Raw genomic sequence first — 11,844 nt, 5'->3', positions numbered from 1 at the left:
TGTATATTGGTAATTTCAAATAACTGTTAAATTACCGCAGAACTTAAATTCTCAAAACGGCCTTATATTACGAGTTGCATAAACCCGCGCCTCCAGTGTCGGACGACATCATACTTCACCCGCCCTGCACTCCGCCGGTGCAGGAGAAGCGCCGGTGTAATTACTGATTGCTCCTAAATTAAACTCGATCATCTATATACGGTAACGTACAACGAGAGACATTCCGAGAATTTAAATTGCAGTTTGTCCTCTTTTACTGCGGCAAAATGCCAGCCACTCGTTATTCTCCAAGTGGGTGCTCAGGGCAAAAATGTATTCTAGATAAATCACTCTACAATAACGTTTTGAATTTCCTGTATTTACAGTTCCGAGGTAGAACAGGCTTTATGGTTTAGGCAATTACGTGATGGTTTCCAGAAAACGTATTGGTATCTCGCCGGAATGTTTGGGCTGCCTTATGGAATGTTTAATTAAGAACAAGAATATTTTAGAATACTGAAAGGGATTTCCGCCTCAAATACAGGGTCTTGAAATTATGCAAGAATTGAGTAGGTATAAATCTTCAGAAACATTGAGCGATTCCGTTTTTCTTGAACGCACCTTGAACGACAGCCTCTCGTTTCTAACTTTTTATTAGTTTTTATTCACCTGCATGCGTAGCTGTATAGCATATTATACGTACGTGATCTACCTAAAACAATAATTTTAAAAGTTCTGATTAAATTACGCCAAAAAATATTTATTGAAATAGTTATTATGACAAAATATGCAAAAAAGCTCTCTTGTTAATATCAAGTTTGGGTTCTGTAACATTAAGATATGTCTGACGTAAAATTTTTGTCGGCGGTGTTTTTGAACGCACCCTAGGAAGAATGTTGCCCCATCCATATATGAGTATTATTTCTGATTAAGTAGTTTTACTTATAACTGGCAGTCCAATCGAGTCTGTCACGCATCATGGTCGCTACGGTCAAGTGTGCGGGATCATTCTTATCGATACTGTTTTGTTTCTCTCAAGTTAGTTTATTTTTGTAACTAGTGATAATAACATGCTACTCACAAAGTTTTTGGGAACTTAAACGTAGTTAGATACAATTTATAAGATCCGATCAATTTTAGTTATGCCTGGAGGTGGAAATATACAAGAAATATACATAGAGCACGAAGATTTCAAGGCAGACTTGTTAGACAGCGCGTGAGACATCCGAACTGCGATGACCCTAAGATTAGATCATACAATTTTGCTCACTTAGATTTTATTCTTATTTGACCAAATATAGTTTTTTTTTTTACTTCTATACTTGATCCTTATTGATTAAATCAAGTGAATCGTTTTATAACAAAAATGATTCGTTGTCAGAATTATGTTGTTGTTCTGGTTTTTAATCATGATTTTTAGATAGGTGAACATTTGACGAATATATGAGGCTTTTTTCTTTACTAAGGATACGATATACCTAGGTATGATTACAGTTACGGAACTCTCTAACAATAGATCTATCAAAATCTAAATCGAAGGGCACTACGGAGCTCCAATAAATTTGTCGAGTCAGCCAGGTTCTTTGATACAAACTTCCAGTGGCAACTGTCAGAAATTTCATTAAGTTTACAATAGCCCGTGTAAAGCAGTAATGACGGAAGCTATACTATAGCTTACGTGTAGCTTAGGTACCTACATCATTGCTTCAATCTGGTTCGTAAAACATATTAAGTACAAAGAACTGCAAGTGCACATAAATTTACCATAATACAAAATATTACCTATTTCAACGCTAAATATATAACTTTACATACCTTGCCGTTCGTAAAACATATTAAGTACAAAGAACTGCAGGTGCACATAAATTTACCATATACAAAATATTACCTATTTCAACGCTAAATATATAACTTTACATACCTTGCCGTTCGTAAAACATATTAAGTACAAAGAACTGCAGGTGCACATAAATTTACCATATACAAAATATTACCTATTTCAACGCTAAATATATAACTTTACATACCTTGCCGTTCGTAATACATATTAAGTACAAAGAACTGCAGGTGCACATAAATTTACCATAATACAAAATATTACCTATTTCAACGCTAAATATATAACTTTACATACCTTGCCGTTCGTAAAACATATTAAGTACAAAGAACTGCAGGTGCACATAAATTTACCATAATACAAAATATTACCTATTTCAACGCTAAATATATAACTTTACATACCTTGCCGTTCGTAAAACATATTAAATACAAAGAACTGCAGGTGCACAAAAATTTACCATAATACAAAATATTACCTATTTACTTCAACGCTAAATAAACGGTATAACTTTACATACCTTGCCCTAAAGGGCAGACATACACCTCATCAGATATCCTACAGAGCTTACTTCTCAGGACGTAAACATTGAGCACTAATTATGTACGAAACTATTAGGTTTTAACCTTCATGTTCTATGCCTGTAAAAGCTCACCATTACAGGCTTGTTTTTCAGCCTGGGAGCGGCTCGTAATTCTGTATTGGTCGGTGCGGCACATTAATCGCGGCTCGAATTGCGCTTGACAGGTTTTTTTCACCCATTCAGACTTTTTTGCCATTGTGTTTTAAAAACAAATTACAGATCCAGGTACATAAATTTGATCCTAATGAATACTGTATAAAACGATGTACACACACACTTACTAATATTATTTATTTTACGATCTATATGTTTACTTTAATAAACATAATTCATTCTTTTCTTTATTTACTGCTACCCTCTATGTGTTCACGCGAGACAGCGCTAATACATGCGACATAACCCTATCTCGCTCACACAGCCGCTGGTTGCAGCGTAAATATAAAGACCGTGATTCAGACTAATTATATTAAAATTGCCTGTCAACTTGTAAAATATTTTAATACGTAACAAAGAGCTTCAAAAGGTTTTGAGTCCTAATATAATTTGTAATTTTCATTTTGTTATCTTGCAGGTAAATGGGAAACTAATAAAATACAAACTAAACGACGGAAATGAAATTCCTGCTGTTGCTCTAGGCACCAGCCTGGGACATTTGGCAGATGTAAGTTCGCAAAATTGAAATATTTCTAACGCGGAATAAGTTTTGCCACTGCGTGTGAGTACCTACGTGAGAATTGCTTTGTATATTCGATGTAGGTATATAGTTACTAGTAAAATAAATAAGTAGGTACTGCATTTGAATGATATATGGTATTAGGGGTGACATAGACACAACGTTTCACTACATTATTCGTTCACTTTGTAGTAATATGTAACTTAGTACCGTTTTGTTATAGGTGTACCTTTGCCATTTAATGGTTAAACAAACTAATTAAGTTTAATACGATTAATATTTAGTTTCTTTGTACCTACATTGATGTAGTTAAAAATACATTAAGTCATTATAGGTTGACAGTAACAAGCCATTAACAGCGATTTTATAAAAATCTACTTCATTAACTCTAACATGTTTAAGCCAAACTGATGGTAGGCACAAGTGTTTTTGAAACGTTATTATCTTCCTGGCACCGTGCGGAATATATAGTGTACAGTTTCTAACTGTGAAACCGGCCTCAGTGCGGTGTTGTTAACAAATGCGAAGCTAACACCCGGACATGTCCGGGGCATGTTAACCGTCGTGCAGGGCACGCGGGTGCTGCCGACGAACCACTCGCTCGCACAGGCGGTACAATGGGCCCTGGAGGCCGGCTATCGGCACATTGATACCGCGGCGTTGTACCGGGTGGAGGACGAGGTCGGCCTGGGGGTGCGCCGCTTCCTACGACACAACGACACCCGCGCCGACGTTTACGTCACCACCAAAGTGAGTATTCCTATGTTAAACAATTAACCTACACCATTTAGTTTAACACTCACCCGGGAACACTATGTAAATGATTATTTGCCGTTAATTACCACGTCGCCTTGCTTATAACTTTAGACGTTTGACTTTTGTTATAGGTTCTAACGTTGAACAACTTAGTTAAACTCTTAAATTATACTTTGTCACGCTAAATTTTGCCTTATAACCTTGTTAAATGCTAACTATAATTACGTATCTGTTTAGCCGGTGAAAACTGGTTAAAATAACACGCTATCTTTCATGTCTCCCTAGTCTATTAGCGTTTCTTTGCCGTGGTGAAACATTGAACGTGTTTTCTTTTTCTCTAGTTATGGAACGATGCTCACGAAAGAAACGAAGTGATTCCAGCTCTGAAGAAGTCGTTAGAGCTGTTACAAATGGACTACATCGATCTCTACCTCGTACACTATCCAATGGCATATAAGGTATAGTCCCGACGACTTTGTTTTACTTAGCTTGAAAAATAAGCAAAATGAACTTCAACATGCTATTCCAATGGAATTGTAGGTACTAATTTTTCACCTAGAGCTTGAAATTTTTATTATAAAAGGGCAGATTCTTTAGAGAATTTGCTTAATACATTCACATGAACGTGTAATTAATTAGACTATCTAATAATTGTATTAAAAGTAAATCGTTTGTGAATTTAATATCTCGGAGGATTGTATCTTATGTACTGTCGTGTTGTGTTTTCGTCACTACAGCAGTACAAAACCTTCTATTCAATTCTTCTTCGTCTTCCAGTGCCATCTCCTACCGGAGGTCGGCTATCATGAGGGCTATAGCTATTGGTGTTCACATCAAAGACTTTCATTTCGTCTGTTACGAAGATTATAACCGGGCACTGCATCCTACAGGACTTTAGACACAGCCGCGCGGAATAATGAGCGTGTGCTCTGTTTGAACCGGAGATTTTAGAGCCATGAGTTACGTATTCGTCCGGATGATCTTTTCCCATGGATCTTTCCTTGGACAATAAGTTAAAGGAGTTCAGTAAATTCAGTGGTATTTGGATTATTCGTAAAAATACATTATTTTTCCGCATGCGTAACTACTTACTTACACATGATACTTTTGAAGAACATATTTCTGTGATAGTATTTATTCATGTACCTCTAGGGGTATTATAGTTAAAATTTTAGTACCCCACATCCGATCACCTGGTGGTCAAGCATGAGTTGCGTTCTCGCGCGCGACTCTATACATCTAGCGCGAATTCAAGTAGTATGGACCCGCGCGCAAGAACGCAACTTATGCTAGACCGCCATGGACCATGTCGTTTCAAAAGTTTGACAAATGTTGCTTGTAACAACTTTCTACGGCGCACCCCTGCATGTGACGCACCTTATTATGTTTTAAATGATTCTAACTGAGAATTACGTATGACACAGGTAAAAGGCGATAAAAGTGCAACTTGTGCATACCCGTAAAACTACTTTACTTCCTACTTTCATTTAGCAACTTTTAAGGTGTCAGCAAAAACTTTATAGGCAGGACTACTTGAAACTTTGCAAGTTATTCGCTGTATTTTCATTTTAAAATTGTTGGACGCTTTTTAACTCGCTACAAGTTTTCTACAGAAATTAGTTTTAAGAACTGCATCGTTTTGTTTTAATTGTTAATTTCGTGCTAAAAAATAGTTATTACGAGACGGAAGGAAAACAGCTTGCTACGTGCTTTAGTCTGTGTGAGCGTTCATTAGACCAAGAATTAATTGATTCATGAAATGCGACTATATCTGTACAAGAGTGTTGGCACAGATACGATATAAGAATATATAAATTGCTCAAAAGGCCGTGATGCCAAGCATAACTTCGTATTGTTTCGTCTCAAGACCTCAAAGGTCTTAAACAATATATATATTTCCCATTAGTTGAACTCGTAAAATAGTATTTTTCCGTATACTAGGTATTGCAGTTGCACTCAGTAGATTCTTACAAATAAATGTCAATTCCATGATTGACGTTTATCGAACTTAAAAATATGCAATACATATAAACGACATCAAATACAGACGTGACCCCACTAAAACTAGAAGCTCACATACACTTTATCAATTTTTTATATTATTTCTAGCAAATATGAATTTAATAGGTAGGTACATATCTTTCACTTCTGGCATTGCAACATTTCTTTCACCACACCAGCTCGGAAAGGCTTACTTTGCACTTCAAAAACGAATAGCAAAGTTGCATTTTATTCACATGTGAGGCAAAGTAATCAAATGCAAATTTTGAGTTGTTTTCTTATGTTTGCTGGTACTCGTACAAATAACTATTTTCTTACCTATGTCTTGGCAATAGTTCGCCGTTTGTGCAAATTTTACTGCGCAATCTATATATATATATATATATATACATACTTATATATATATATATATATATATATATATATATTTATATATATATATATATATATATATATATATATATAATATATATATATAAATGCAAGTGTCCTGACTGACTGATTCATCAACGCAGAGCCGAAACTACAAAAGCCAGAAAGTTGAAATTTGCACACCTGTAGGCCTAGCCAAGGTTACAATCGCTATCGCTTCGACAACGAAAAGCTTTATGTCACTCTTCCATATGCGGCCTGGCCGCGTAGCCAAGATGCCGATCGCTTACGCTCCGTAGCGATCGAAACGCAACTGTCACTGTCGCACTAATATGGAAGTGTGATAGACATAATGGTTTTCGTTGTCGAAGCGATAGCTATTGTAACCTTGGCTAGGCCGGCAGATTGCATTTATAAAGTGTACAAGAGATAAGAAGCGATTTTGATAAATAAGGGGGTTAAAAAGGGGATGAAAGTTTGTATGGGGTTAAAGTTTTCTTTTAAGCTAAGAATTTGAAACTTCGTAAAAAGATATATTATTAAAATACAAGAAAACCAATTTCAGCGTTTTTGAAAATTCATCCCCTAAGGTGGTGAAAAAGGGGTTGAAAGTTTGTATGGATATCAACAAATTTTTTGAGTGGTGGACTTGAATCTATGTATTTAGGGATATTATTATAAAACAGGAAAAGTAATTTCAGCGTTTTGTAAAATTCATCCCATTCATCATTAACACGGTTAAAAGGGGGTTGAAAATTTTAATCCATTACAAATGCTTTGAAACTTCTTAGAAAGGCATAATAGCCGATTACAAAAAAAAGTGATTGCAACGTTTTTGGAAATTCAACCCCTTAGGGGCTTAAAAAGGGGATGAAAGTTCGTCTTCGGGTGCAAATTTTATTTTGAGCTAGGAAATTGAACCAATGTAAAAAAGTATCAAATTCAAATACAAGATAACTAATTTCAGCGTTTTAGAAAATTCATCCCCCAAGGTGGTGAAAAAGGGGTTGAAAGTTTGTATGGATATCAAACATTTTTTCGAGTGGTGGACTTGAATCTTTGTATTTAGGGATATTATTAGAAGACAGGAAAAGTAATTTCAGCGTTTTGTAAAATTCATCCCCTAACAGGGTTAAAATGGGGTTCAAGTTTGAGTCCATTACAAATGCTGTGAAACTTCTTAGAAAGACATAATAGCCGATTACAAAAAAAAAGTAATTGCAACGTTTTTGGAAATTCAACCCCTAAGGGGGTTAATAAGGGGATGAAAGTTCGTCTTGGGGTGTAAATTTAATTTTAAGCTAGGAACTTGAACTTTTTGCAAAAAAAGGTATTAAATTAAAAAACATGAAAACGAATTCAAGCAGTTTTGAAAATAATCCCCCAAGGTGGTGAGAAAGGGGTTAAAAGTTTGTATGGAGATCAGATATTTTGTGAGTGCGGAACTTGAATCTTTGTATAAGGGCATAGGTACCTATTATGAGAATACAAGAAAAGTAATTTCAGCGACCAACATCAAAATCCACTAGACTTAAAACTTCATACAACTTGCTAAAAAATAAAAGTAAGTACTTAATTTCAACATTGCTTGGATATGAAAATTATAGATACTAAAGATGTAAAATGTTGAAGATAAGATTCCACGCGGACGAAGACGCGGGCAACAGCAATAAAGTTTAAATATCTTTATTGCTTCACGAATAACTATTATTCTACATATTTTTATTTTGAGTTCATGTTCACAAATGTTTAAACAGAACACAATGCGATCACAGCACGCCTGTTTTACTTGGAGTTTATAAACTCCCCAGTTAATGAGCAAAATTGTATTGTATTGTAACTATGTATTAATACTCCAATACTATACCCCGAAATCCATAAGTTACATACATAAGTTCCGAAAAACTCATTGGTACGAGCCGGGATTTGAACCCGCGACCTCCGGATTGAAAGTCGGGTAGTATAATTAAATATGTGTACAAAACGCGAGAGTTTAAATTGTTATAAGTACCTACTTCAATACTAAGTAAAATCTAAAACAGAATACATACTTGGAACATTTTACATAACATAAAGTTCTAAATAATAAGATTAATTAATGTTGTCATACTCCTACTAACACATGTAATGTATTAATGTTATAATTTAATTTAATTTTAATTTTACTCATTTAAATTTTATATGGACCTGGTTTGAAATAATAGTACATTATTGCAGAGGCCGGGAAAGGGCAAGTCGTGGATGAGTTTCGATTTTGTCGGACGACGCGAAGCGGAGTCCGACAAAGAAGACGAATCCACGAATTGCTATTCCTGCCGAGGCATATATAGTGCTTTTCTCCAAACATGCGAGGAAATAAGCTAAAATAATTATTATTTAAGCATCAAGCATCACTCAAATCAAACCTTCACATCCAAAATGTCAAAACCAATTTCCCTCTTTAGTTAATTTTTAAAAGTTAAAGGCACAAACTTATTCTGCCATTCAGTACCATTCAATATTCGTTCATTCAATATAATTGCGCAATATAGTTTGTCAAACCAACTTTTCAGTCAGTAAGAACCAGGAAAACTACACCCATCCTTTTCTTTTGGGTGCTAGTACTAGTGTAAGACAAAGATAGTATGATTCTCTTTGTCTATGTTTGAAATGAGAAAGTCCTTTGACAAACTATGTAAGCTTTATGAACACGGATGAGATTTAAAAAAAATATAAAAATAATCTTTGATTTTATTAAGCAGTATTCGCACGATCATACACGTGAAATGATAGCCGATCGGGTCGTGTAGAAGCGGCTCGCGGCAATAATAATTGGCTGTTTGCGTTTTTTATTATTAAAAAGTAAAAAACACTACAGTAATAAGTTATTACTGTAGTGTTTTTTTACTTCCCGTCCGCTAGAACAGGACAGCGATAGTTTGATGTTTTTTAGTTAGAGTTTGACATTAACGAAGAACTTCCCGTACTATTTTTGCTACAGTAAGGTGAACATTTCCGAGCATATTGGAGAAAAGAATATTAATTCATTCATTCTTTCAATAAGATTAATAAGCCATATAAAGTACAGCTTACTTCATGCCACCTGAGGTTATTTTATACTTTGCAGAAAGACGGCAGCATCAGTTCTACAGACTACCTAGAAACATGGAAAGGCATGGAGGATGCTAAAGAGCTGAATCTCACCAAGTCCATAGGCGTTTCGAATTTCAACGTAACGCAGATGCAGCGACTATGGGATAACTCTAGGATTAAACCGGCAGTTTTACAAATCGAGGTAGATTGATTTATTTTTATTTATTCTTTAATTATTGAATGTATTCTAATTATTAAATATTTATGTACTTTACCACAGACCACCTCAAGTAAAATAATGGTAAGAACCTATTCTATGTTGCTATCTCGAGGCGGATGATGGTCCCTATGAATCCTACGATACTTCATTTTTAGGGCTCCGTACCCGAAGGGTAAAAACGGGACCCTATTACTAAGACTCCGCTGTCCGTGTGTCCTTCTGTCTGTTACTAGGCTGTAACTTGAGAACCGTATTTCTTTTGCCGCTGTAACAAAAAATACTAAGAACAAAATAAATTAAGTGGGACGCCTAAAACAGTCACTAGTTTATCAATGAGACTGATTTCTACAGGTGAACCCAACGATAACCCAAACCGAGTTGATAGCGTGGTGTCGCGCCCATGGAGTGGTCGTGATGGCGTACAGTCCGTTCGGCGCCATTCTCGGGCGAAAACCGGACGCGCCGCCGCCAAGAGCCGACCACCCGACCCTGCGCCGTATTGCCGAGAAATATAACAAAACTGTCCCACAGATATTAATCAGATATTTGGTAAGTTGCCTTCGAAGTGTAAACACTCACGTAACATAGGTTGGTATATTATGTTTTGATATTAACACTTGTGCTCCATTATGCGTTTAAATTCATAAATCATAAACATACAACTTAAATACGCCAAGTGGGAAAATTGCTTATTCGATTTACCAGAATACAGGAAAAACAAATTATTGAGTATTTGTGTTAAGTTAAGTATATTTTGAGATTATTTGAAGTTGAAGGTTCGATACAATTTACATCTCAAATTAAACCGATAAATGCAAAGGCAATTTCGGCCTTTGATAGGTTCGACCCGGCCTCACGGTATTTGTGACACGGCATAAACCCCACATGTTTCCAGTAAAATATTGTTCGAACCATATCAAAGGCGTAATTGTCAATCTCTACTTGCCGAATAACCGGTATCATGTTTGACTTTAGTTACGATACTATTTACTAAAACCAAATATTTGGCGCGGGCTTGGGCGTTTAGAACTCCGCGTTTCCGTCCCAAGCGTTCGGGGACTCGTAGTTTCAACCCAAACATTACATGTATTGAACTGCGATAATATTACATATTCGGTAATTCCCTTGTGGAGGAAGTCAGGCAGGACTCGAGTTCATTATTTATTAGACATTGTTTGTGAAACGCATTTTTATGTTGAGTAATCGTAATTCTAGGTAACTTTAATAACAAATGGCTATTATTGTGAGCTATTTATTTATTTAAGCTACATCAACTTATAATACCTTTTCCCTTTATGATTATGATTAAAATGAATGGGCGGTTGTCTTATCTAAACTTCAATTAATATTTTTGAATATCATGATCATGATAGGCATGATATTTATCATAATAGTCAGATATAGGTATGATGTCTTCAAACGTATAACTTGACGTTCTGTGTTTTTATCTACGAAATTAATATAGACTTAAGTTTTCAGAACAACATGATCTGGCCCGATATAATTATTTAAAATTTCCTCACTATCAAGAATCTTTGAGACAGGAATTTTGGCTTATCTTTGGTTATGTATTTTAAATTTTACAGGTTGATCAAGGCTTAGTGGCCATACCTCGCTCCACGAACAAAGAGCGCATACAGCAGAACATTGACATATTTGACTTCAGCCTGAGCCCCCAGGAGATTTCTGACTTATCTGCCTTTAACAAAGACTATAGGCTCAGGACACCGGCTAAATGGTACCCGCATCCAGAATTTCCTTTTGAAAAAAAGAATCTTACGGCTGCTGAATTACAGTACATTATTGAACACAGCAAGGAGGATTAAAACACAGGATAGTAAAAACTTCAATTGTAAATTTCATTCTAGGGTAATATTTCGTGAACGCTGTCTAAACGGCTGCACTATATGTATTACCTTTTACATTTTACACTCTAAAATAATCTACACGAAAATAAATAGAACAAGGAATTAAAGATAACTTACTTTATTCCATTTGATCCTTTAGTTTCCTGATTCCCTTTTTATTTGTTTCTGACTAATCTTTAAAGTCTACGTATTATTCGGGCTTCCGTCCGTGACCGGCTGATTTCGTCCCCATTGCAGCAAATCTACCGTAATAAGCCATTATTTTATATACGCCCGTGTCTATAATACTGGGATTTACTTCTTGTTTTGTTCTTATTTACTTTCAGATAGCCACATTGCCCTGCCTCAGACGTAAATAGCAGCAACACAATAATACCTTTTAGGCAAGGTATCTTTTGTTATTTCTAAAAGAAACCATATTTTTCCAGCTCCGTTAAAATATTTGCTTTATTTCATATTCAATCACTGGATCGTTTAAATTCA

General features: G+C 35.6%; 1 protein-coding gene across 1 annotated transcript; it reads left to right on the top strand.

Annotated features, from left to right (window-relative positions):
• The first annotated feature begins 927 nt into the window (after window positions 1-927).
• On the top strand, window positions 928-11,371 carry LOC134667325 (aldo-keto reductase AKR2E4-like). The gene is made up of 7 exons (XM_063524670.1): window positions 928-1,017; window positions 2,971-3,060; window positions 3,643-3,822; window positions 4,170-4,286; window positions 9,308-9,475; window positions 9,845-10,042; window positions 11,080-11,371. The coding sequence occupies exons 1-7, from the start codon at window positions 958-960 to the stop codon at window positions 11,317-11,319; spliced, it is 1,053 nt and encodes a 350-aa protein (XP_063380740.1). The 5' UTR covers window positions 928-957; the 3' UTR covers window positions 11,320-11,371.
• The last annotated feature ends 473 nt before the right edge of the window (window positions 11,372-11,844 follow it).

This window comes from Cydia fagiglandana, chromosome 9 (assembly GCF_963556715.1).
Source record: "Cydia fagiglandana chromosome 9, ilCydFagi1.1, whole genome shotgun sequence".
NCBI lineage: Eukaryota > Metazoa > Arthropoda > Insecta > Lepidoptera > Tortricidae > Cydia > Cydia fagiglandana.
The sequence above is the reverse complement of the archived record's forward strand: the minus strand, read 5'-3'. Positions and strand labels throughout refer to the sequence as shown.

What these genes read in the sequence shown, in the direction of transcription:
- LOC134667325 (XM_063524670.1), top strand. Translation starts at nt 958, where the DNA reads ATGGTCGCTACGGTCAAGTGTGCGGGATCATTCTTATCGATACTGTTT. An exon ending in ACTATCCAATGGCATATAAG is followed by an intron (nt 4,287 to 9,307) that starts GTATAGTCCCGA and finishes TATACTTTGCAG; the next exon opens with AAAGACGGCAGCATCAGTTC. An exon ending in CGGCAGTTTTACAAATCGAG is followed by an intron (nt 9,476 to 9,844) that starts GTAGATTGATTT and finishes TGATTTCTACAG; the next exon opens with GTGAACCCAACGATAACCCA.